The sequence below is a fragment of the Callorhinus ursinus genome, unplaced genomic scaffold (genome assembly GCF_003265705.2).
Source record: "Callorhinus ursinus isolate GAN/ISIS: 27379988/994484 unplaced genomic scaffold, GSC_fseal_2.0 scaffold24, whole genome shotgun sequence".
In the NCBI taxonomy this organism is placed as follows: Eukaryota; Metazoa; Chordata; class Mammalia; order Carnivora; family Otariidae; genus Callorhinus; species Callorhinus ursinus.
This window is the reverse complement of record NW_027397086.1, coordinates 29,444,097-29,470,002: the sequence shown is the minus strand read 5'-3', so window position 1 is coordinate 29,470,002 and position 25,906 is coordinate 29,444,097. Positions and strand designations below refer to the sequence as shown.

Sequence of the window (25,906 nt, the reverse complement as noted above, 5' to 3'; positions counted from 1 at the left end):
TGGAGCTCACATTCTAGTGGAGGAAGACAAAAACAGAGGAGGGAGCGAAGGATAAATAATGTGATGGAAAAACACGATGAGGTGAGACAGAATGTTGGGGGCCATGTATGGTTTGTTAATGAGTTAACGTGTCGATACTTCCCAAATCGATCTACAAATTCAAAGCAACCCTTATGAAAATCCTAACAGTCTTTTTTGCAAACGTGGAAAAACTGATCCTATAATTCTAATGGAATCAAGGGACCCTGAATAGTCAAAACAGTCTTGAAAAAGAATAATGAAGTTGCAGGACTTACATTTCCCAATTTCAAAGCTTACCATAAGTGATAATAATCAAGACAGTGTGGTGTTGGCATAAGGACAGACATGTAGATTGATGGAATAAAATTGAGAATCCAGAAATAAACCATACATCAATGGTGAATTGATTTTGTATAGGGGTTAGAAAACTATTCAATAGGGGAAAGAATATTCGTTTCAACAAACTGTCCTTGGACAACTAGATATCCCCATACAAAAGAAATAATTTGTACCATTACCTCACACTGTATAAAAAGTTAACTCAAAACAAATAGAATGAACAAGAAAAACCCAGATAGACTGCCTAAATGTAAGGCATTAAATGTAAAATTAATACTATAAAACTCTTAGAAGAAGACATTAGTGTAATAAATCTTCATGACCCCAGATCAGGCGATGGTTTCTGAGTTATGATATCTAAAGTACAAACAACCAAAGAAAAAATAGATAAACTGAACATCATCAAAATTAAAAATGTTTTTGCATGTCACAGGACAATATTAAGAAAGTGAAATGTCAACCCACAGAATGGGAGAAAATATTCATAAATCATATACCTGATAAGGATCTAGTAGTATCCAGAATACATAAAGAACTCCTACAAATCAACAACGAAAAGACAAATAATCAAAAATGGGCAAAGGACTTGAAGAGTTATTTCTCCAAAGAAGATATACAAATGGCCAACATGCACATGAAAAGATGCTCAGCATAATTAGTTATTTGGTAATAATTCTCTTAAAAACCCCAATGAGATACCACTTCACACCCAATAGGACGGCTATAACCAAAAGGGCAGATAAATAAAATTTTTGGCAACAATGCGGAGACATTGAAACCCTCATACACTGCTCAGAATGTAAAATGGTGCAGCCACCATGTTCCTAAAAATGTTAAACAGCATTTTATATGACCCAGCAATTCTACTGTGTGTGTGTGTGTGTGTGTGTGTGTGTACCCAAGAGAATTGAAAACATATGTTTATACAAAAACTTGTACACGGATGTCCACAGCAACATTATTCATAATAGCCAAAACGTGGTAAGAACCCAAATATCCATTAACTGATGAATGGACAACTAAATGTGTTTACCCATAGAAGGGAATATTTTCAGCCATAAAAGGAGTGAAGAGCTGACAGGTGCTACAACATGGAGGAACCTGAAAAACATTACGCTAAGTGAAAGACGCCAGACCCAAAAGGCCACATGTTGTACAATCCCACTGATGTGACATGTCCAGAGCAGGCAAATCCATGAAATACAAAGTAGATTAGTGGTTGCCAGAAGCTGGAGGGAAGGGGAAATCTGGGGTGATGGGCCAAAGGAGAGGGCTTTATTCTGGAGATGATGAAATAGTTCTGGAATTAGATAGTGGGGATGTTCACACAGTCTTACGAATGTATTAAAAGCCACCGTGGCATACATTTTAAAACTGAATTTTATGCATCTGAATTACATCTCAAAATAAACCATCAAACATGAATCTCTCTGCTGTGTGGAGAATGGCTTGCAAGTGACAACGAGTGGGAGCAGGGAGCCTGCTTAGAAACTTGCGATAACAACAATAAACAACAACTCAGTGCCTTCCATTTAATCATACCTCTTGTGCACTGTGTCGACAGCAGCCTTGCCTCGTAGCGCCCCCTTTTGGGAGGCCAGACACTGAGCGTAATGGTGCTTTGGGCCTCGGTGGTAGCAGTGGAGGTGGACAGAGTGGTGGGTTAGGAGAGGGTTTGGCAGTAGAATCTGCAGGATTAGTACAAAACCTCTCAGAGAATATCCCACTGATGTCCTCATACAGTTGTTCTAAGGCTGAGTTCATTGAATTATTCAATTACTATTCTTTGTTGAGTGTGTACTATGTGCCGGGCACTTTTCCAGGTGCTGGGGATCCAGCAGTGACTAAAAGACAACACTTCCTCCTGCCACGTCCTTGCACAGCTCACATTCTAGGATGGGGCAGTGTTTGTTACAGCAATAGGAAGTTGGATGGAATGTACTAGACTCATTCATATAGAATGTACATATGGTCACTGTACTGTATACAGAGAACCCTGTATGTCAGTACCTGGTTCTCTCTCCCCTGGGCACACAGTAGGACTGCTCTTCCCTGCCCCACTGAACTCAGGCATGCACTGTTAACATGTTCTTCCCATTAAAACATGTGTGGAAATGACATGTGATACTCGGGAATGGGAGCTTTAAAAGTCAGTGCACGCTTTACCACGTACTCTTTCCCTTTGCCACAGAAACTGCCCCACCAGCTGAGTCCTGGAGTTAGGACACTATGGGAGATGCTGTAGTTGGCTCTTGATGGACAAGTACTCAGATGAGTAAAGAGTATTATTTTTAGTCCAGAGTTTTTTTGTTCTTTTTTTTCCCTACCACAGCAAAACCTCGCACACCCTAACTAATACAGATCCTCTCTTACTTTTTCATCCTCTGAGGAGCATTAAATCCAAACTCAGTCCTGGCTCCTACTTTAGAAAAGGAAGCCCAGTCTCTCAGTACTGTCACTTAAACTTTAAATCAAGAATCTGGAGGCCTGTGTCAGAGAGAAGATACTGTTGGCGACAACCCCCTGCGTGTGTATCCCTCTGTGTGTATCTCATCTTGCCCACCGGCCTGTGCAGTCCTTAAGGGAGCCTGAGCAGGGCACACAGTGGCTCCCCCCTCCCCGCCCCCCCCCCGCCCATAAATGCTGAAGGAACACCCAGGTGACACACAGATTACGAAGAGTAAGTTGTTTGGAATTTTCCCCACTAAAAAGAGGGAAGGTCTCTGCGGGTGCAACAGCCGATGTTTCTGCCGACATGGATGTGTGGGGTTGGGCGAAAATATCACCAAAATCTAAAGTCTCCTTTTGCTCAAGAACTGGAATGGTTTTACCAAGACACACAGTGGCCAGAAGATGCCAGGATCACAGACGATTTTCCAGCCATTCTGTTCCAGGTGTTTGAGAATTTCTAGTAAACAGATCATCCCCCCCCCAGCCCCTCCCCACCCCACCCCAGGCCTCTGGAAGTGCCTCCCGAAGGCAAAAGGGAAGCCGACAAGGAAGATGAAATAAACTAATCTCTCACATATCTAAGATGCCCTCTGATGATACAAGATGTTCCAGAAATGTGGCTGTGGCCAGCAGAGCCTGTCTGTCCACACATGGGGCCCACAATGCTGACTGCAGCTGGGGCTGAGCCGGGACCCGTGCCAGAAGGCGAATATCTGTGGACATCCTTAAATATTTCTCTGGCATATTATTCCAATTAAATCTTGCCCGGCATTCTCATTTTAATAACTTAATCTGGAATTTACACCTTGCCTGCTCTCCCAAAGGGCCTGAGGCAGCACACAATAAAAGCCCAAACACAACAGGATAGTTAAAAATAAAGACACATGATCGAAAGCGAGATAATCCTCCAGGAACCTGAGATAAGATGGTTATTGCAGCCAGAGTGTTGAATTTGGCTCCTACTTTCTGGCAGCCAAGGTTAAAAAGAAAACGGAGTGGCTTATTCAGTTACGTCTGCCTGATCGAAGGAAGGAAGTAGATAAAAGTTCACGGGGAGAGCACAACCCATTTCCTGGCGCTAAATTCCATAAGGATCTAGCCTGTGGATCTTCATCTCAGGGGCACTAAGTCACAAACTGAACAACAGTCCTTTAGAGAAGATGCTGAATCATTCTTCAATTGGCAGCTTTAGCCCCATAAGTGGGCCCTTGATAAAAGGTAAGGGTGTAATATTAAATTAAATTGCAACTCAGCAAAGACATTTCTTGGAGAAGCCAGCTTAATGGGCCCAGACAGATGGGTTGAATTTGGACATATGGAGGCATGGGGAGAGAGTTCCAGGTGGAAGAAACAATTTATTCAATAAATATTTACCGAGTACTTACTCTGAGCCAGGCCTTGCCAGTGAGTAGGTACTGGGGACACACAGATGGCCTTGCCCTCCGAGGAGGTCACAGACCTGGGGGGCCAGGTGCACAGACAGTCAGTTATCAGTGTTGTGACTGGAATGAGGGGCAAACGGGAGAAGGAGCCTAGGCAGACACATCCAAGGCCGTCTGCATGTTCCAAAGCCTCCTGGAGAAGATGCTTTCCAGCTGCCTCTTGAAGGTCAAATAGGAAATTTTTGCATGAAGATGGCATTTTGGGGTGCTCAGGAGAGTGTTCTGGGTAGAAAGAAGAGCACGTACAAAGGTGTGGGGGAAGAGAGAGTGTGATGTGTTGGAGGAGTGCTGATCATACAAGGAGTAAGGGGGGGCTCACAGATGGGGAGACAAATGAAGTCAGAACGCTGAGGACCTCCGGGCCTGCTAAGGAGTGTGGGCTTCATCCTCTAGCTGATGGGGAGGATTTGAACCACGAGAATGAACTGGCTAGAAGCTCAGATGGTGTAGCTGTCTCCGGGGAGTAGTCAGGCTAACTGGGGCAGCCCTCCGCTGGCAGACTCTGCCAGAGGTCCTCGTGAGGTCCCACTCCCCTGCCTGGAGTTGGTTCACGTCTGGCTGGGGTCCCAGCCACTCAGGACCCCATGGATGACTATGGATGATAAAGACCTGTCCCACTGTCCAGGGCTGGCAGTGATGATCCATCGCTTGGAATGTGACTCTTTGCATCAAAGCTTTGGACCACCAGGCCACCTGTGAGCAACCCACAGAACAGAGTGGACCCTGATGCTTGCTTAGCACTACCCTCACCCTGGCCATTCTGGTATCTCTTTATTTCATTTCTTTATTTTTTTTTTTAAGATTTTATTTATTTATTTGTCCGAGAGAGAAGGAGAGAGAGAGAGCACAGCAGGGGGAGCTGCAGACAGAGGGAGAAGCAGGCTCCCTGCTGAGCAAGGACCCGGATGTGGGACTCAATCCCAGGACCCTGGGATCATGACCTGAGCCAAAGGCAGACGCTTAACAGGCTGAGCCACCCAGGCGTCCCAGTATCTCTTTATTTCAAAATGAATAGTGTGAGATGGAACTTGGACAAGCTTTATAAGGATACCAGATGTTTCCAGAAAGTATGTGCTCTGTGATTGGATTTTTTTTTTTGCAGAGCAACTGTGGAGGGAGGTAGAAGATAAGACTTAAAATTATTTAAAACTCTATGTATTTGCCTCTTCCAATATCCGTTGCCATAGAAACATACTGGAATAAGCCACCAGTTTGAAAGCCAAGTGTAGTCTATGACTTTTAAAGCCCTGGTTTGCTTCCGCAAAAAAGATGGTAAAAGCATGGAACGTGGAGGGAAGTTTGAAATACCCCTCTGTTCGAGACTGCCCTTAACTTGATTACTGCCCAAATGGCCAGAAAGCCACAGAACCCAGAGTGCTGGGAATTCTCCATGTAGGCTGCTTGCAGCCTGTGGAGACAGCCTTTCACCATTTCCATAAATAAACACCACACACATGGCTCCCATGGGTGACTGGACTGCACACGATTCCATCTCTTGTTGCAAACTGCCTGGGAGCAGATGGGGGATGTCTTTAGGGAGGGCAGGTGGTCTCAGGATGTTGCCTCAGTGGCTGCCCTGAGGCTCTGCAGGGTGTTCAACGTTCAGCGACCTTTAGTGCTGCCTGCCATTTTCACTTCAAAACCATTTCAGAGTGGTCAAGTGGAAGTGTAAGAGGTGGCCTGGTGTAGAAGGAAGGCTTGGGGAAAAAAACCAAACAACCCTTCCACTAGATTCACAGGCTATCTTCACAGCATTAGTACACACTGCTCTTACTTTAGGGGGAAATTATCTCAAATGATTTTCCTTAAAAGAGAAAAAGCCCATATGGGTGTGTGTGTATGAATACACATACACAGTGTCAATTCTTGGTTTTCATCTTAACTTGATCTAAAAGCAGCATTTGACACACTTGATCAAAACTTCCTTCTTGAAACACTTTCTTCACTTGGTCTCCTAGACACCAAACTCACCTGGTTTTCGTCCTACCTTGGTGGCTCCTCCTTCTAGGTCCTTTGCTGCTTCTCTCCTACCTTCCTGATGTCCAAACACTGGAGTGACTGAGGGCCCGTCCTTGGTCCCCTGCTCCTCTCCATCTACATGCCCCACCCCTCATCGAAGTACCATCTCAGTGCTCTTGCCCAGGGTCTTCAGCGCCATCTCTATGTTGACCACATCCCCCAGGGTCTTCAGCGCCATCTCTATGTTGACCACATCCCCCAGGGTCTTCAGCGCCATCTCTATGTTGACCACATCCAAGTTCCCATCTCAGGCTTACATGTTTCCCCAGACGCCAGGCCCATGTATATAACACCTACTCACCATCACCACTAGTAGAGTAGTACTCAAAAACGAGTGTTTTCCCTTTTTCTCGAGAATACAAATCATAGTTAAAAAACCCCTTTTAGCATACTTGGCAGATTTACCCACACCTGCTCTATCTGAAATGCAGAAACGGCCAATCTTCCCATCAGACGCTGTAAAGCAGAGGAAGGGAGGGCTGAGATGCAATGTGGGGGCACTAAGCCGGGGCCAAGGAAGGGGGTGCACCTGTCAGTCCTCGCCTTGGTCTGTGGCATTTGTCTCAGAGCTCCCCCTCCTTCAAATGCCCACTGTGCATGGGCAGCTCTCTCTCCGGGCTACTCCCTTCCTTCCTGACCACCACTTCAAAATTCCCTTCCCAGGCTTCTTCTGTCCCCATCAGTGCTCTGTGGTGGCTCAGGCTCTAGTCAGGACATCTTCACTTCTTACTGCACCCAGTCCCTGGGTGACTACACTCATTCCCACGGCTCCCATCCTTGATGTGTTAACTGCCCTCCGCCCCCATCTCTATCGTTGGACAAACTACTGCCTTGTGCTCCACAACTCTGTATTCAATCTTTTGAGCCCCTCTGCCCAGAAGTGAGACCCTCACATTCCCTCCCAAACCTGCTCCTTATTCTGCACCCTGCCTCAGTGAACAGGTCTGCCATCCACCACCCAGAGATCCGGGCATTGCCCTTGCTGCTTCCCTGTCCCACCCCTTAGAGTCAATCAATCACCGAGTCTTGTCATATCTGCTTCCTAAATCTCTCTCAAAGCCACCCACTTCTCCCTGTTCCCACTGCAACTGCCCTGCTTTAGGTCACCATCAGCTCCTGCCTGGATTATAGCAAAAACCGTCTCTGAGCTATCTCTGGGCCTCCAGCCTCGCCCCTCCATCTGTTCTCACCATGCAGCCAGGGCAAACTTGATCATGTCACTTCCCTGATTGAATGTCTTTAATTTTGAAATTTAAACTCCTCTGTTTAGCGCATAATGTCCCCAACAACCAGGGCTCTGACCACATCTTCATTTGTCTTTCTTGTCACCTCCCCAAAGTCACCCTTGGCTTTGGCCAGCAGAACTATTTCAAACTATTTCACACACACACACACACACACACACACACACACACTCTCTCTCTCTCTCTCTCTCTCTCTCTCTCTCTCTTTGAGAGAAAAGTAATATACTAACATCATTAATATAGTGAGAAACTAGGTGCTTTCCCTCTGACATTGGGAATAAGGTTGGAATGTCCCCTTCTCACCATTCCTATTCAACATTTCAACGTTGTACTTGGAGCCCTAGCTAATACAAATATTAGACAAAAAAAGCAATAAAAGGTATAACAGTTTGGGAAGGAAGAAATAAAATTATCTCTTTGCAGTTGACATGACTGTCAATGTAGAAAGTTCCAAAGAATCAAAAAAAAAAAAAAAAACCTCTTGGATCTAATAAGCAATTATACAGCAATGTTGTAGGATATAGGTTAGTATACAAAAGTCAATTGCTTTCCAATATGCCAGAAATGAGTGACTGGAATTTGAAATTAAAGATACAACACCATTTGCATTTTTGCCAAAAGCTAAATAAAATTCTTAGGTATAAATCTAGCAAAATATGTATAAAAATCTATGTGAGGAGATCTACAAAACTCGGATAAAAGAAATCAGAGAAGATCTAAATAAATGGGGAGACATTCCATGTTCATGGATAGGAAGATTCAATACTGTTAAGATATCTGTTCTTTTCAACTTGGTCTATAGATTCAACACAATCCCAAACAAAATCCCAGCAAGGCATTTAACAAATGGATTCTAAAGTTCATGTGGAGAGGCAAAAGGCCCAGAATAGCCAATACAATATTGAAGAAGAATAAAGTTAGAAAGCAGACATATTTGACTTCCAGACTTACTATAAACCTACAGTAATCAGAACAATGTGGTATTGGCAAAAGAACAGACAAACAGATGAGTGGAACAGAATAGAGAGTCCAGAAATAGACCCATACAAATATAGTCAACTGATCTATGACAAAGACACAAAGGCAATGGAGAAAGAATAGTATTTTTGATAAATGGTGCTGGAACAACTAGACATTCACATGCATAATAATGAATCTAGAAAATGACCTTGTATCTTTTCACAGAAGTTAACTCAAAATGGACCACAGACCTGAATGTAAAATGCAAAGCTCTAAAACTTCTGAGAGATAACTGGAGAAAATCTAGGTGACCTTGAGTTTGGCAATGAGTGTTTAGACATGGCACTGAAAACATGCTCAATGGAAGAAAAAAAAAGATAGGTTGGACTTCATTAAAATAAACAATTTGTGTTTTGCAAAAGACCATGTTAAAAGAATGAAAAAACAAGATACAGACTGAGAGCAAAGATTCACAAAACATCTTTGATAAAAGACTTGCATCCAAAATATACAAAGAACTTTTAAAACTCAACAATAAGAAGACAATCTAATTAAAAAGCAAGTAAAAGACTTAAACAGACACCCCACTAAAGAAGATGGCAAATAAGCACATGAAAAGGTGTGCCACATCACACATCATCAAGGAAATGTGAATTAAAATAAAAATCTGGTATCACTTCGTACCTATAGAATAGCTAAAATCCAAAACACTGACAACACCAAACGCTGACGAGGATGTTGAGCAACAGAAATTCTCATTCATTGCTGATGGGAATGCAAAATGGTAGAGCCATTTTGCAAGACAGTTTGGCAGTTTCCTACAAAGCTAAACATAGATTTTGCATATGATCTAGTGATGGTGCTCTTAGGTGTTTACCCAAATGAGTTGAAAACTTATGTCTACACAAAACCCTACACAAAAATGGTTATAAGCTTTATTCATAATTGCCAAAACTTGGAAGCAACCAATATGTCCTCTGATGGGCAACAGATAAACTGTGGTCCATCCATACAATGGAATATTATTCAGTGATAAAAAGAGATGAGCGATCATGACACGAAAAGACATGAAGGAACCTTCAATTCGTATTGCTAAGTTGAAGACATCAGTCTGAAAAGGCTACCTAGCATACGATTCCAACTATATGACATTCTGGAAAGGGCAAAACTATGGTGACAACAAAAAGCTCAGTAGTTGCCAGGGGCTGGTGGAGTACTGAGGGCATTTAGGACAGTGAAACCCTTCTGTATGACACTGTAATGGCGGATACATGACTTTTGCATTTGGCAAAACCTACAGAATGTGCAACAGAAAGAGTGAACCCCACCTAGCCATAAATTATGGACTTTAGTAAATAATAATGAATCAATATTGGTTCATCAATTGTAACAAATACACTACACAATGCAAAATGTTAATAATAGAAGAAACTGTGGGGTATGGAGTGGGGTGTATATGGAAACTCTGTGCTTTCTGTTAATTTTTCCTGTAAACCAAAACCTGCCCTAAGCAACAAAGGCTATTAAGTATACATTTAAAAAATGATACCTATCACACACTCAGAATAGTACCTGGCATATAACAAGTGCTATATAAATATTTATTGCATGGAAATGAATAAGAGTGCAGAGCTGGGATATCTCCAATAGGACTCCAGAATCAGATTTTCATTCTCTGGACACTTGTACGCACTCTCACCGGGAGAATCTCCTCCACGGGTCCTTCCCGTTATTCGCCAACTCTTCATCCTATTTACTTCTAACTGCTAACAGAATCTACTCGATCTAAAGTGTCCCTGCTTATTTGTCTGTGTGTTTAGTATCTGCCCCCCAACTAGCCTGTGGGTGCCATGAGATCAGGGGCCAGGGCTCCTGTGCTTGCCTCTGTCTCCCCAACGGAAGACATGTGCAGGGGTGCTGGCTGGGCAGTGTGTGTGGGGAGTCTCTGTGACATGGTTCTGTCCTGGAGAAGCTGGCGGTCCAGTGAGGGCAGGGGCAGGGATGCACACAGCAGAGCTGAACAGCACGCTAAGTGTCCCAACAGAGGAGTGTCGGGAAGCTAGGCACAGCAGTGGGGAGGAACAGGAGCTTAAATCTGGTGGAACCAGGGAACTCAGGGACACATCCCTGTAGAGATAACCCAGGGTCCTGGAACTGAAGTTCATTTACTTGTCAGAGAATGTTCTGGAAGGGGGAACAGCATGGGCAAAGGCCGGAAAGCGTAACACAGAGCAAGGCCAATGATTAGAATCCTGAGATGTTCAGAGTGTCCAGAGTGTCCAGAGCAACCAAAGGCATCCAAGGTTGGTGGGGGGGGGGGGCGGCAATGGGTAGGGACAGACCACAAAGGTCTTTGATCACTTCTCCCCCAAGCAGAGACTTTCTCTCTCACTGGGGGTCCTGGAAAAAACAGCCCCTTGAAGGACAATTTAGGACACCTCATCCGCTAGGCACACTGTTCAACCACCACGCCGTGTCTGACAGAGGAGGGTCGGAGAGAAATCAACTGGCTGCCTGGTGCTGCTTGGTGGGAAAACGACAATAAGGTCGACAGAGCAAAGGGTTCTGCTGCCATGGCAACAGCATGACAGGGCAACCCTAAAAATAAGAGGAGGAAAAGAGGAGCAGGCCAGAAAATGTTCACAGAGAAATCTCAGCAGATAACCCGGAGGGAAACTGAGACGGAGTATCTGGGCTGAAAGCCAGGGAGCTGGCTGTCCTCCAGGTCCCACCTTGGAAAGTCTGGATGCCCCTGGGCAGGAACGTCCCCTCCCCAGACTCAGTTTCCTCATCTACGCAGTGGGGCATTTCCATGGCCCACCTTGGCTCCTCTGTTGGAGACCCGTTGCCCTGGAAGGTGGCACATGGGCCAGGGTTCTCTGCACAGAGCCACCGAGAGCCTCCGAACTTACTTCAGAAAGGAAGGAAGAAAGGTAAGGTCCGCGATAGCAAACTGTCACTTACGCTAATCTGACTGCACAAGGTTGATCTCCTGTAAAGGGTCCAGGGGGACTGGCTTCCCGGGTCCACTTCCCGGAGTCTGCTGACTCAGGCCGACGTGAGCCCTGCGGCCTCCCCGTGCCACAGCCAGAGCGTGGGGGACCCCTGGTGCGTACTTGGCCTCCACCTTAACTTTGAGCGGAGGTGGCAGTGGCCCGCCTCCCCAGCCACTGCACCCCGGCGAGGCTGAGAGCCAGTGGGCGGGTCTGGCCTCCGTCCCCCCGCCCAGCTCCAGGTCTTCAGGCCAGCTCTGCGCGCCTCACTTTCTCCCTCCCTGACATCCTGGGCCTTCGGTATGGCCGGCGTTCTAACCCGAGCCCTCACCTGCACAAAGTGAAAGCACTTCCCTGCCCACTTCAGAGATCTGTGCCCACAGCCAAGGTCTGCAAGAGCCCCTAAAAACCGCAAAGCGCCGTCTGTGTGCTGAAAGGCAGGGAGAGGAGGGTAGTGTGTGAGAGGGTCGTTAGTGGTGTTGCCACTAACCTGCTAGGTAGCCTTGGGTCACCTAAATAATCTCTTTGGGCTTCTGTTTCCTCATCATTAAAATGGGACTAAGGGGTAGCACCTGTGGTACAGTTACTGTGAGCATTTAGTGAGTTAACGCGCAGAGCTGCGCACCACCATCACTGCTGTTGCAGTTATTGGCATTAGGGTGGGTGAGGAGCAACCCCCGGGCCTCCCTAGCCCAGAGGCCCACCTAGCCATGACAGTTCTTCCTCCTGTTGACATCCCGTCCGCAACTCTTGGCGGTGGAAGAGGAAGTCTCCAGGGTGGGGTGGGGTGGGGCAGGACAGCTCCTTTGCCAATTGTGTGTCACGAGAAGGGACCAGGCGTCACCTCCACTCTGGAAAGAGCCTGTCTGCCCCAGTGACCTCCTGCCCCTCGGCCCACGGGTACAGCCCGCGTCTGGGCCTTCCTCCTCGGCAGTCCTGGCCATGCCTGCCTGGAGTCCTGCTTCCTCCCGAAGTGAGGCTAAAGGCTGGGAGACAGAGGCTCCGGCCCTAAGGCTGTCTCCTAGATCTGTGCGGGCAGGAAGGGGCATTCTCTGCCACGGTGCTGTCTTCCTGACTTCTCCCTGTGCTGGGTAAACCCTCTATCTGTTCCCCTGCAAATGAAGCTGGGCTTCTTATCTGCTAGAAAACCATCTTGTCCAGAAGGGTAAAAACCTCTGTCCCCAGTACATAAAATGACCCTTTCCACATTAGCTTAAGAATCCACACTACATTCCACAAAAAGATTTCTCTAATAATGCGGACACCCACCGGTTCTCTCAGTAGAATTTGCTACACCAGATGGAGATCAGGATGCACGGCGCACATCGTTCAAGCCCGGCCCTCTCCCACAAAGGCAAGTTTAACTGTTCTAAGAGCAAGGCAACAAAATCACAACTTCCAAAGGGTCTTGAACTTCCCTAATCTGGAGCATCCTGGGAAGACCAGAGGGCAAGGCTGAACGCAAGACTGTTAAAATATACACTTTTATGTAATTTTATGTAAGGTTCTTTATTTTAACAGAACTCTTCACTTCGAAAACCACACAGTAACTAGAAGGAGCTACCGGAATGTTTACTCCCGAGTAGCACTCCTTAGGCAACTTGCTTAAAAGGAGGCTGAAAGTCAATGTATTTCTGGACGGATGAATCCTATAAATGGGGGCTTTGACAACGGGCATAGAATATACTCATTTAAATGGCCTAACATTTCTTATTTCTGCATATATTAATATCACTAGACAGTTCTTTCACGGTGTTTTCCCCAGGAGTGAAGACTTTTGATTTGGCTCTTCTGGAATGTGTCTCAAATGGAATGAAACAGAACTACATGAGGAGTTTCTGATGGGGAATGCGGGCCCACGTGGAGCTGTGAAGATTCCCCTGGAAAAACACTGATTTCGTCTTACGCAGCGCCCTTGGGGCCGTCAGGGCGGCATGCTGCCGCCCTGTCCTGGAATGTCTGGGAGCAGCGTCCCCGCGGGCCTTCCTCCTGCCGCCGTGGGCACTTACCTCCATGCTGTACCTCTCCACCGTCCTCCTCAGAGGATCTACAGCCTGCCAGCAAATCAGGATGCACAAGTCGATCAGCAGCATGCCCCCGACAATCACCAGCAGCTTCTGGTCCTTGATGATCTGCAGGGAGGGCAGGGCCAAAAGGCAGCAGATGTGAGAGAGCTTCCCCACCAGCAGCTGAGGGGCAGGCTCAGGGCTTTCAGAATCTCTCGAGACTCTCCATCACCCACAGGAGAAATCCAGCCACACTCCTTTGCTTGGCATTCAAGGCCTCTCATGAGCTTGGCTGGACCACTCCCCAGACACATACGTGCACTTACTTAGGTTTGAGGACTCCTAGTTTCTGGACCTGCTGTGACTTTCACCATCCCACCCAAACCAAACTTCCAACCCCAGGCCTTTCTAGGTGCCAGTTCTACTGTCTGAGACATTCTATTCTTTCTGTCTGGCAAACTCCTAATGATCTTTAAAGACCCAGATCCTTGTCACTTCCTCCATGAAATCCCCTCTAACTCCCACAGGGGAATTAATTACTCCTATAGCACCTTGTTCACATACTTAGCCGGAGAAGTCAGTTACTCCTATTAGGAGAACGAGAAGAACAGCTACTATCGAGTGAACACATACTCTGTGCCCGCCTCTAGGTTGATTAATGGGTTACATATATTATCTCTAGTAAAGGCAGATACTATTATTATCCCCATTTTAAAAAAAGATTTATTTATTTTAGACACACACAGAGAGAGAGTATGAGTGGAGGAGGCAAGAGGGGAAAGAGGCTCTCAAACAGACTCCACGCCGAGTGCGGAGCCCGACGCGGGGCTTGAACTCACGACCCCGAGATCATGACCTGAGCCAAAACCAAAAGTCGGACGCTCAACTGACTGAGCCACCCAAGCGCCCCTAATTATTCCCATTTTATGGCTGAAGAAACAGGTTTGTGAGGGGCTAAAGAACTTGCTCAATGTCATACAGCTAGGAAGAGGCAAAGTCCAGATTTGAACCAAGCTCTGCCTTTCTCCAAAGTCCACACCCTCAGACACTTACAGCACCGACCAGATGCTACATTGTTTTATTCTATCTTCCTCAAGAAACTGGGGAGCCCCTGACAGAAGGGAAGCTGATTTTATTTTTTTGTGCATCCTCAGCACCTAGCAGGGCCTGGCAAGCAGTAGGCACTTACAAGTTTGATGGATCCAATTGAGGTGAAGGAATATAAAAAAGAAAGAAATATCATTTCCATCCCTCTTTGCAGCCTGGGATGTCTTAATTACATGGTGAAACTCCCACCCCATTTTATGTCTATTTGACAGGGACTGGCCTGGGGACAAACACAGCCAGCTCCGAAGATAACCTGTATTTCATTCATGGCACGGTTATGTGCCCCCTCCCCCAACAGCTAATGTGATGAGGTCGTTCTGGAAGACACTCTAGAAAAACAAACAAAACTGAGGCAGAAGCTTAAGAAATATCACCAGGTCCAGCTTTTAATGATTAAAGCCATTTAAAAGGAGAAATAGAAACTCAAGAGGCCTCTGTGTTGCCGAATCGTAAAAGAACAGGAAAATATTGCTGAGTTCCTGCCAAAGAGATCAAATCCACCAAAACTGCCTTATGTGGGGGCTGGGCACTGGCAAAGCCGCCTCTCTGAGATTTTCCAGAGGCATCCAGGGAACCACTGATGCTTTGCAGAAATCCTACTTAACCCTTGCTCTCTGGGGGAACTAGGCAACTCCCTGCTAGCCTTAAGGAAGTGGGGCGAGAGGAAGACTTGCCCGAGGAGCTCAGGACGTGGAAGACAGGCTGGAAGGGGCCTCTCTACTTAATGCTCCCCCAGGGCTGTTTGAGCCCCCAGGCACGTGCCCACGCTGTGCCTGACCCTGGAAGGTCCTTCTCCCACCTTCCTGCCGGTACCCCCCTACCCTGACCTCAACACTGAGCCCGAGCAGCTGCTCCTCAGGGATCCCAGGCATGCCCTGCACAGGGCACAGGCTGCAGCCGTGCTCCAGTCAGAGTGGAGGCAGGGACCGACTAGGCTCCCCTCTGTGCCGCCGGTGCCTTGTACAGAGGCTGGCTCTCAGACCTTCCTGGAGAATGTTTGCGGAATGAATGAATGAGCCTCAGGAAGAAGCCAGGAGAAAGTGGCACTGTAAGGTCAAGGTCCCTGCCTCCTGCCCGGGGCTCAGGTCCTACTTCCCATGGGACACCTGCTGCTGTAGCTTCTTACCCTCCTCATCTGACAGCCCCCAAACCCTTCAGGGCACATACCTTCTTCTCCTTGTCCTTGCTACAAGGCTGGGGACAGTCACTGGAGTTTATGGCCACACTCATTGCCTTTGGAGCCCCAGTGACAGTTGAAACTTCACATTTATTTGTGTGATCACTTGGTTTGTGTCTCTCCTCCCTTCTGGGCTGTGAACTCTGTGTGACTTGGTTTTGCTCATCACTGTATTCTTAGTGCCTGGCTGAGGCCTGGCAGAGAAAAAGTGCCCCATAAGCCCTGGTCGATGGATGACAGCCTAGAAAACATGCCCCGAGCACCCACTCCATGCCAGGCCCTGTGCTGGGCATTGGAGATGCAGAGAAGGACAGACACTGATGCTGCCCTCCAGGGGTCCAGAAGGTTGGGAGGAGAGACAGACTTGCATTGGATGAATCCATGAGGGTGCGGGGAGGTGATGAGGTGGCTTCACGGAGGAGCTGCTGGAGGCCACTGGGGAAAAGGGACGTCAGACAGAGGAAGCAGCTGGAAGAGCTGAGGGGCTGGGTCAGGGGAGTGACCGCATCATGTCAGCCCTGGCTCAGGATTCTCCTGTGACTCCCCATCACCTGGGTGATAAATTCAGCCAAACTCCTTCGCTTGGCATTCAAGGCCTTTCCCGAGTTTGGCCTGACTACTCCCCAAACACACACATGGACTTGTCAATGCTTAACCACTCCCGAGTCTCTGGCTGAGTTGTGATTTTTTTTCCCTCCAGACCTTTGTAGGTGCTGGTTCTTTTGTCTGAAACACCCTCGTCTTTCCGTGAGAGGCTCTGTGTGAGTGGGGTGGGTGGGGTGGCTGGAGAGGGGGTTAGCTGGAGGGGAAAAGCCTGCATGACACTGGAATGGGGCCTCTACATGGGGCTGCTGGACGTTGAAGCATCATGATGGGGAGCTCTCTGCAGCACGGTAGGGTAGAGCCGAGGAGGGGAGCCTGCAATAGGAGGCCAGTTAGGAGTTGGTGCAGGTGTCCTGGTGAGCAGGGAGGAGGCTCGATTCAGAGTATTGACTATCCTGATGGTCAGGAAGATGGTGGTGCCGTATCAGGCAGGCGGAGTTGCTGGCTTCAGCCTCTGAGTTCTTTCTCCCTCCCCAAATCTCCCCCACCAGCCAAGGTCATCACCTCCAGATCCCCTGAGACAAAAGGTCTATGACTCTTCACGGTCTACCTTCCAGGAGGCAGTGACCTTGAATGTGCTCAGCACTGATTATGTCAGTACACCCCAATGTTATCACATTGAGCTCTCTCTCTGAAGCCAGGAGGTTACTAGTGCTCCATTCCCAGTGGCTGCAAAGGCATACAGTAATAATGATTAAACTCAGGTTCTGGAATTAGATTTGAGTGTGAATCTTACTAATGAGCTGTGTGGCCTGGGGTAAGTTTCTTAACTCTGAGCCAGTTCCCTCATCTACAAAATGGGGCACTAATCACATAAACTGTCTTAGATTACCAAAGTCTGGTTTATTATAACTGTTCAATGGCTGTCGGCTATTATTATTAAATGTCACTTTCCATTGTTGTTTAGAGCAGGGATCAGCAAACTACGGATTTGGCCCACTGTTTGCTTTTGTAAATAAAGTTTTATTGGAACACAGCCATATCCATTCATTTATGTATTTGTCTATGGCTGTTTTCATTCTCCAACAGCAGAGTTCAGTGGTTGCAACAGCAGCTCTATGGCTGGCAAAGTCCATATTTGGCTATCTGGCTTTTTACAGAAAAAGTTGTCTGATTCCTGAAAAGAGCATTTGTTTATTTCTTGAGAAACAGAGCATTTGTTTATTTCTTCAAGAGACTTTAGATATTTTGACTGATTCAGACTGGCCTTCTGCTAGGACCAACAAATCGCCTAGTTTCAAGGACACCATTCCAGGGGAGTACAAAGTGAATGGTGCCCCAGGAGTTGGGCAATGCATATCACTCAGATGACTGGTGCTCTCTGGTGAAGCTGCTGAAAGCTCTCTCTTGGCATTTTGCTGAAGTTGAGCCCACGTGAAGGTCTGTCCCCATGTTACCATCTACAACAGTACCAAGTCACATGTGAACTTGCTTTTTATTTTGATTAACAAAATTTTTAAAAGTAATTTCTACAACGGACATGGGGCTCAAACTCACTACCCCGAGATCAAGAGTCGCCTGCTCCACTGACTGAGCCAGCCAGGTGCCCCTGGAGTGAGCGTGCATTGTGCTCCAAAAAAATATCTGCCTCCAGAACAAAAGATCTCATCTCTGCTCTTGCCTCAATGTCTCAATTTGGTCCTATTAAGAGGCAGACTAAAGACCGTAGTAAGTCTTCCAATTCAAGATTTTATGATTGAGCTTTAGAAAAAAACAGTAACATGCCATAAAAACACCAGATTTGGAAGCATTAAGTCCTCACATGTCAATATGTCCTTTAAAAGGCTTCTTTTCCTTTAATGTCTTTAAAAATGTGGCCATATGGGGTGAAGTTTGTGTATGTGTGTTGGGGAGGGCATGCCATTGTGGGTTGGGGGGAGGAGGCTCGAGCCAGGAAAGCAAGAGAAAGATAAAAAGACTATGAAATCCAGTGTATATTGCATTTACAAACTTATGTAAATCTAGTAAACATGTCGGTAAACAAAGGAAAGGACCCATCTTAAAAAAAAAGTCTAAACTTTAAAAGAAACCAATAAAACAAGACAACAACAATAAAAACCAACCTTGGCTACATAAAGGGTTGGACTCATGGAGAATTTGATTCCAGTTTTGACCTGTACTTGCCACAACCCTTTTAAGACAATTTGGTTCCCTGACTTGAGCTTTTGATCCATATAAGGTATAAATTTCTCTTCTACACCTTTAACCTCCTCTTCTTTGTTGATAAGGGACGCTTGGCAGCAGCACTGCAAACTGTTCTGGAATAACTAGAAAGCAAAACTAGAACAAAAAGTTTCTCCCCCTGGGATGGTGTGTTCATCTAGCCTTAGTCATTTTCGTACCAGACAAAACTGGTGACCAAATCTTGTACTCAAAGTCTTTGGCAGTTTCTCAAACAAGCCCCTTCCCAGGGCCCCTGGCCCACCGCCAGCCTGAGTTCCAGTTGCCTTGCTCTGGCCCCACAGCAGGTGTGGCCACACCACAGCCCCGCCCCCGTAGAGCTCTCAGATGACTGAACTCCCCAAGTCTTCCCTGACATGTTTTGTCAATTGTTGCCAGACAATTGGGAGTGTTCTTGCTCAGTGATCACATGAGTAATGGAAAATAAGGGCCAGTTCTTTATTACCGATGACAATATGGATGAATCACATATTGACACAAAGGAATCAACACTGTGATTCTTTGAAGCCAAGATGGGTTGTCATAAATGGCAGAGCAATTCTAACCACAGCCACCGTGCAGGAGGGGCCCTAGAAGTCACTTGGTCCCTTGGTGCGCCTTCTCAAACTCTGGCTTGCATCCGCATGGCTGGGGTGGGGCACTGGTGAGAGAAGGCAGGATCCTAGGCTCCACCCCAGGATTCTGATTCTTAGGGCTAGGGTGGGGCTTGAAAATTTGCATTTCTGCTCTCTCTCTCTCTTTTTTTTTTTTTAAGATTTTATTTGTCAGAGAGAGAGAGAGAGAGAGAGCACAAGCAGGGGGAGTGGGAGAGGGAGAAGCAGGCTTCCTGCTGAGCAGAGAGCCCGATGTGGGGCTCGATTCCAGGACCCTGGGATCATGACCTGAGCCAAAGGCAGATGCTTAACCAACTGAGCCACCCAGGTGCCCCTCTGCATTCTTTTTAAAAGTAGGCTCCATGCCCAGTGTGGAACCCAACGTGGGGCCCCAACTTACGACCCTGAGAGCAAGACCTGAGCTGAGATCCAGAGTCAGATGCTCAACTGACCGAGCCACCCAGACAACCCAAGAATCTGCATTTCTAGCAAGCTCCCAGGTGATGCCTACAATGCTGCTGGTCCAGCCCACACTCTGAGTAGCTCTGATCTAGACCAGAGGTCTTCCACTCTGGCTGTATATTAGTATCACCTGGGAAAGTCTTAAAAACTCCTGATGCTCAGTTCCAGCCCCAGAGAGGTGGTTTCAAATGGCTTGGGTTGGATTACTTCCTGGAGTTTTCAAAAGCTCCCGTTTGCTTGAAATGTGCAGTCAGGACTGAGAAGGACTGGGGGGCCATGCTTCTCATTTTACAGATGGAAGGGAGTTGCCACAAATGCTGCTGAGGCCCATGAGGGAGGGCCCTTCAGGTGAGCACAGGTAGTGGGTGACAGAAATAGACTCTTTCCTCCCTCTAAATGCAGCCTGCAGTTTCCCTGAGGTGGTCCAGGTAGGGGGCAGGGGGCAGAACAGAGAGGACAGTCCTCCCTCATCCGGACAGTAGCTCCTAAAGCAGCCCTGGCAGGTGGAGGGGCTGATGAATGAGTGGTGCCACTGGGTACCAGGCAGAACCACAGCCCAGGAGATAGTACCATTTCAATATGGCCCCATTTTCCAGATAAGGAAACAGAGGCCCTGAAAGAGGAAGATGTCTGCTCAAAGACCCACGGCAGGTCAGATGCTCCAGGGGGCGGAACAAGAGGGGCGGCTGCTGCAGTGGGATCAACCCCTCGAGTCCGTGTGGGCAAAGGATGCACGCATGCCTTCTGTGCACCAGATGTGGCTGGGGGCGGGGGAATCGCCACATGGTCCCCTGGGAGAGTATGGCATCCATGTCAAGGGCGCTGCAGGAGGGAACGTCCTGGATCTGGGGGCTTTGAAAAACCCACAAAAGCCCCCTAGGAGAGTCTAAAGGGTCTGCTTAACCAGGCCTAGCAAGCACCATGGCAGCTCCTTCCACCGCTCCAAGCTCCAACTCCAGAGGGTTCGGAAACCTTGGGAAGGGGATGACAGGGAAACAGCTCAGGCTTGCAAAGGAGAGAAGCAGCCCAGCACACCGTCTCCCAGGCCAGGCAGCTGGCCTGCTGCAGGCCTGCGCCGGGGGAGGCTGTGCCTTTGAAAGCAGTTTGAAGTTCTGAATATTATGACAGACTCCACGTGTTAGTTGCTGACCAGAGGGCCTTCAAAGTCATGAGACTCGTCTTTCTCTCTAGAAGCATGGGAAGAACCATGCCACCGGAAGAGTTAAAACGACAGTGGTGGAGAGAGTTTCTCTAGGACTACATCCTAAGAGTCAAGTCGAGTCAACGTTCTGGTTACATGTAACCACACGGGTGGCAAAGGCTCTCCACCCACACGAAGGCCCTGTTCTCTCAGGGCCTCTGTGAAAATGGAAGCATTACATTTGGTTTGTGTCCTGTTTCACTCCCCTCTTGTAAGGGCTCCTCACTGCCCACAAGTTAAAGTTCAGATTCCTTTCTGTGGCTCGTCTCGCACCCTGTCCTGGCAAACACCCTGTCCTGGCCGCAATGAGCCTTTGCAGCTGTGGGAACACACCCAGCCCCTCCCCAGGCCTCCATGTGTGCAGTTCCCTCTACGGGCCTCTGCCTAGCTAACCCCCACTCACCCTCCAGGTCTCAGCATCGGGGGCACGTCCTACATGAAGCCTTCCCGGAGTGCTTGTACCCCCCCTTGCCCCTAGACATTTCCAGCCAGCCTTTACCACTGTGTGTTGTAAATCCTTTGTTAGCTGTTTGATTTCACAAGGAGGCTGAAGGTGCTGGGGATGGGCTCTGTGTGTAGCTTGAATCCCCAGCAAATAGCCCAGGGCTAAGCACACTGTAGGTGCCTAATAATATTTGCTAAATAAACACCAAGTGAACACTGCAAACATCTTGAAACAGGAGTGATTACCTTCTTCTTCATTTTCACATTTTTGAAGATGGCGTGGACCCTCCATGTCTTTGCAAACATTGCCCCAAAGGCAGTTGTGTAGCCCACGGTGAGAATCCAGGTCCTGACCTAGAGGTCATGAGAAAACAGAGACATTAACACCTCCTAGGTGGACCGACCTCACCATTTATGAGAATGTCCCAACAGGGAGATTCTAGGTGATGGGGACAGATGCTCTATCTTACATAGTGTAGAGTTTTACTATCATCAAGAGTCCTTCAATCATATCTCAATTTGATAGACAGTTCTATCAGCCACTCACTAGACCCAGGGCCCTGGGCACAAGGGCCTGTAAGGTTCAAATTCTGCCTTCCATGGGCCCATGACCCAGAGGGAGCCAGTCACAGAAGAGGCACAGAGGCGCCCAGGAGCACTGAGGGGTCACTAAGGAACGACAGACCAGCCTTCTGGTCTTCCTTCCTTCTTTAGAGCTTTTCAGATGAGGAGACAGATCTGCAGAGGTGAACATAATCGCTGACTTCTCACCTGAGTCCATAGGAGACCAGATGGCCCCAGGAACCTCTTCAATGGGACTCCCAGCTCCCGGGTTGTGGGCAGCGGGTAGGGGAGGGCCCTGAACCACAGGGGCTGAGACTGGGCAGGAGAACCAGCCTGCTGTGGCCCTTCTCCAGGGCTCAGCAAATCCACCACTCTGGTGGAGCATGGCAAGACTCAGCCAGAGCTGGCCCCGGGGACACCTCGCTGGCAGCTGCACCCAGGCCAGCTCCAGGCCATTGCAGGGGCTGTTCAGTTAGGGAGGAAGACCAGAACAGAGGGCCATGACCTTCCTGCTCCCATTAGGGGCCTGTCTCCTTGGGTCTTGGGAGAAGAGAGAAGCAAATGCTGCCTGGGTCCTACCATCCAGCCCTGTCTGCCATGGTCGCTGGGTGGTTCCTACTGCACTGTGTGACTCCAGAGTGTGGATACTCAGCACCAGGCCAGCCTGGCCCCTGAGCCCACCAATGGACCTTAGGTTCCTGCTCAGACTAAGGCCCTATCTGGCTCTCACCTGTTCCCCAGGATTAAATATCTCCTGATCCCTGGCCCTGGGTTGGTGACAGACAGGCTGGACCCCTGCAGGCTGGGATGGCTGGCCACCATCTGTTAGGTCGTGGGGGCATCGTGGATGCCGATTCCCTGCCTGCCCTGCTGTCACGGCCAGACCCCACCCTCTCCAGATTCCACCCTCACCGGCTGGTCTGGAGACCCTCCCAAACTGAGCAGACTTGCCTAGCTCCAGGCTGTGTGTCATGGAGTCCTAGGGCCTCCCGCTCACTGGGATGAAAAAACCATGTGGCTGTGAGCTTCGATTCTGGGCTTTGGTCTTTCCTCCCCTCTCCCTCAGCTCTGTTGTGCTAAGTTCCCTTGGAAAGATACCTCCCCTCCCCCCGCCCCGCACCTCAGCTGAACACAGCAGGAAGGTGAATGGAGTAGGAGAGAGGGAGACAGCCAGGCTGGAGCGGACAGGTGAGGCCGCCCGTGTCCCAAGGAATCGGACACAGCAGGTGTGCCTGGCCACACCCTGAGCCTCCAGCCCAGGGGTGCCTCAGCCTGTGTAGGAAGTTCCCAGAAATGCTCCCAGCTGAATTCCTGCATGGAGTACCTTCACTCTGCCTTTCTAGCAATTTGGCTCTCTAGCCTCCAGTTTCCAGAGACAGAACATGTCCCCTTTCCATTTTATTTGTTTGTTTGTTTTTTTAAGAATTTATTTATTTATTTGACACAGACAGAGAGACATAGTGAAAGCAGGAACACAAGCAGGGGGAGCGGGAGAGGGAGAAGCAGGCTTCCCGCGGAGCAGGGACCTGGGATCATGACCTGAGCCTAAGGCAGATGCTTAACGACTGAGCCACCCAGGCACCCGTCCATTTTATTTGTGAAAGCAGGACCTGGCTGAGAAGATGGTGAGGCTGGCCCCCTAAGGAAGAACAACAGCATCACAGCGATTGCTCAGGTCCGAATGCTGACAATGGGACAGGTGGAGACGTCACCTTTTTCTTTTTTTTTTTTAAATTTCAAAAGCAAGGATAAATCAGACAGGCGAGAATGAATCACAGTACTTTAGCGAAGGCACTGGAGGGCTGCATTATTACCCATATTATAATCCAACAATGCAAGAAAAGTGAACAGAACAGGCACGGGAGGAATAATGATGCCCAATTATTGGGGATTTAGACCTGAGCTTAATCAAAGACCAGATCACAAATCCCTAGTCTGTCAGAGTTGCATAGGACCTTACAGATCATTCACTCATTCATTCATTCATTCATCTGTTCACTTGATAAGTATTATTAGGCTGGAGGTTAAGTGTATAAAGATAAAAACAACAAATAAAACAACCACCACAAAAGTTTTTTTTTTTTTTTGAGCCACCAGTTGAGTGAGAAAACCACTTTGCAGATGAAGAAACTCAGAGACTCAGGTCATTTAAGACATTTCTCTGAACCACGGCACACAGCCACAGAGCTGAGCCTGGAACCCAAAGCCTTGTCCCCCCTCCCCTCTCTCCCCTACATCCTGCTGCCTCCTCCTCAGATAGAGGTTCCTACTCCAAAGCTGGTTCATCCACACCCAGGAGTCAGCTGTCAAAGGGACAGGGCACACAGGGGGAGGGAGGCAGGCTAGCCCACACACTCGTAATGCTAACGGGTTTGCAGGAATGTTAAGACAATGGCTTCCAAATGTTTTGACCATGTTCTCCTATCAGAAAAAACAACTTGAAACATGAACATAAAAGGCAACACGGACATTTGAAAAAGGATGGTAGGAGATGAAATCGTCTCATTTGATTTTTATGTGGCCAACAAAGATCTCTTATTTTGGGTGGAAATGTCACTCCAGTGTGCTTAGCATTCTTAGAGTTGCTCTGACTTATGTTTTCTTTGAAGTAATCATTTCTGGGCCACTTGCCTGCTTTTGTAAGGCTAAATTCATTAAGACTCAATACTATAAATTAGTTACACCTTGATAATAACAAATCTAACCCGGCATCTGGAAACAGCAACATGTTGCCATAAATGGAAAGTGAAGAATAGCTGAGGGGCCTGGGCAGGAAAGGGTTAATGGAGCATGTTCCCGACCCCGTCCTTAGAAGGGCCTGCTGGCCAGATTGACCCTTGGCTGGCATCTGGGAACTTGGATTTGGGGACAGTTCCCGCCATCCCCTCAATGATAAGAGTGACTCTTGGCCTGAGCCGTCTGGGCCAACACCACGGTTTATGCTGCATGCCTGCTTTCCTTCCGGGACCCTGGAATTTTGGTACGTGCTGAGCAGAGGGGACCCAGGTGACCTGCCCCCAACAAAAATCCCGGGCTCGAAGTCTCCAGTGAGCCTCCCTCGGATGGCGTCTCACACGTGTTGTCACCAGGCACTGCTGGGACATTCAGGGTGTCCCGTGTGATCGCTGGGAGAGGCACGTGGAAGCCCCCGCCTGGTTTCCTGCAGACTTTGCCCCATGTGCCTTTACTCCCTGCGGATTCTGCTCTATATTCTTTCTTTGTAATAAATCACTGCTGTATGACGATGTGCTGAGTCCTCCTAGTGAATCGCTGAACTGGGGGTTGTCTTGGAGTCCCTTGGCACAGCGCCCCATTGTCGTTTGGCATCATGGATCGACCAACCACGCAGTTCTCTGGAGAGTTCCTGCATCCGACGACTGGACACTGCCCCAGGGCTCCAGGGCCATTCCAAGTATTACACTTTAGTAAAGCTGAATTTCTTTCATATTTTTCTATATAAAAACCAAAAATAAATAAAAGCTGTATTCTTCCGCAAGACGATCCCAGAGGGTCACCTTGCCCACTGTAATGTTCACATGCCATTTAAAGACAGCCCCACAGACAAGGATGAAACAACACTGGAGGAAAGACTCTGAAAGCAGGACAATGGGACCCCCACCGGCAGAGCTGCCCACCACGGGCTGGCTCGGCCCAGGGTCCTGCAGACCACTGCAAAAGGGATGTTATTTCTCCTCCCACTCCTCCACCATCTCTTTAAGATGGAAATGGACTCTCTTTGCCTCTAAGGGCTTTCCCCGGGTTATTACCCCCACTCTCAGGCGTCAACCACCTTCTCTGTGCTGACAAGTCCCTTATATCTGTCCCAGCTTCTCTCTCTCTCCTGAGCTCCAGACCTGCATATGCCACTGTCACCAGAGACCTAGGTGACACCTAGCTGTGTCATAAAACTTCATACTCCACAGCCAAAGTTGAGCCCATTGGCTCTTCCTTTGAGCAGCTCCATTTCCTCCCAACTCAGGGAGTGGTGCCATTACCCACACCATCCACTGTCACCCCAGTTAAGGACCTGGAGGTCCTCTCCCTTGGGGAATCCTCCCCACCACCACTCTCCTCTTCAACACCTAAGCCTGGCTTCTGC

At 48.2% G+C, this 25,906-nt stretch overlaps 1 protein-coding gene across 1 annotated transcript in view; it reads right to left on the bottom strand.

Annotated features, from left to right (window-relative positions):
* Positions 1 to 25,906, bottom strand: part of GABBR2 (gamma-aminobutyric acid type B receptor subunit 2) — a 342,515-nt gene that overhangs the window by 41,710 nt on the left and 274,899 nt on the right. Inside the window, exons 12-13 of the mRNA XM_025888598.2 lie at positions 21,490 to 21,597; positions 13,479 to 13,601 (exon numbers count right to left, since the gene is read on the bottom strand). Coding sequence (XP_025744383.1) covers positions 13,479 to 13,601; positions 21,490 to 21,597 — 231 coding nt within the window. The remainder of the gene's footprint in view (positions 1 to 13,478; positions 13,602 to 21,489; positions 21,598 to 25,906) is intronic.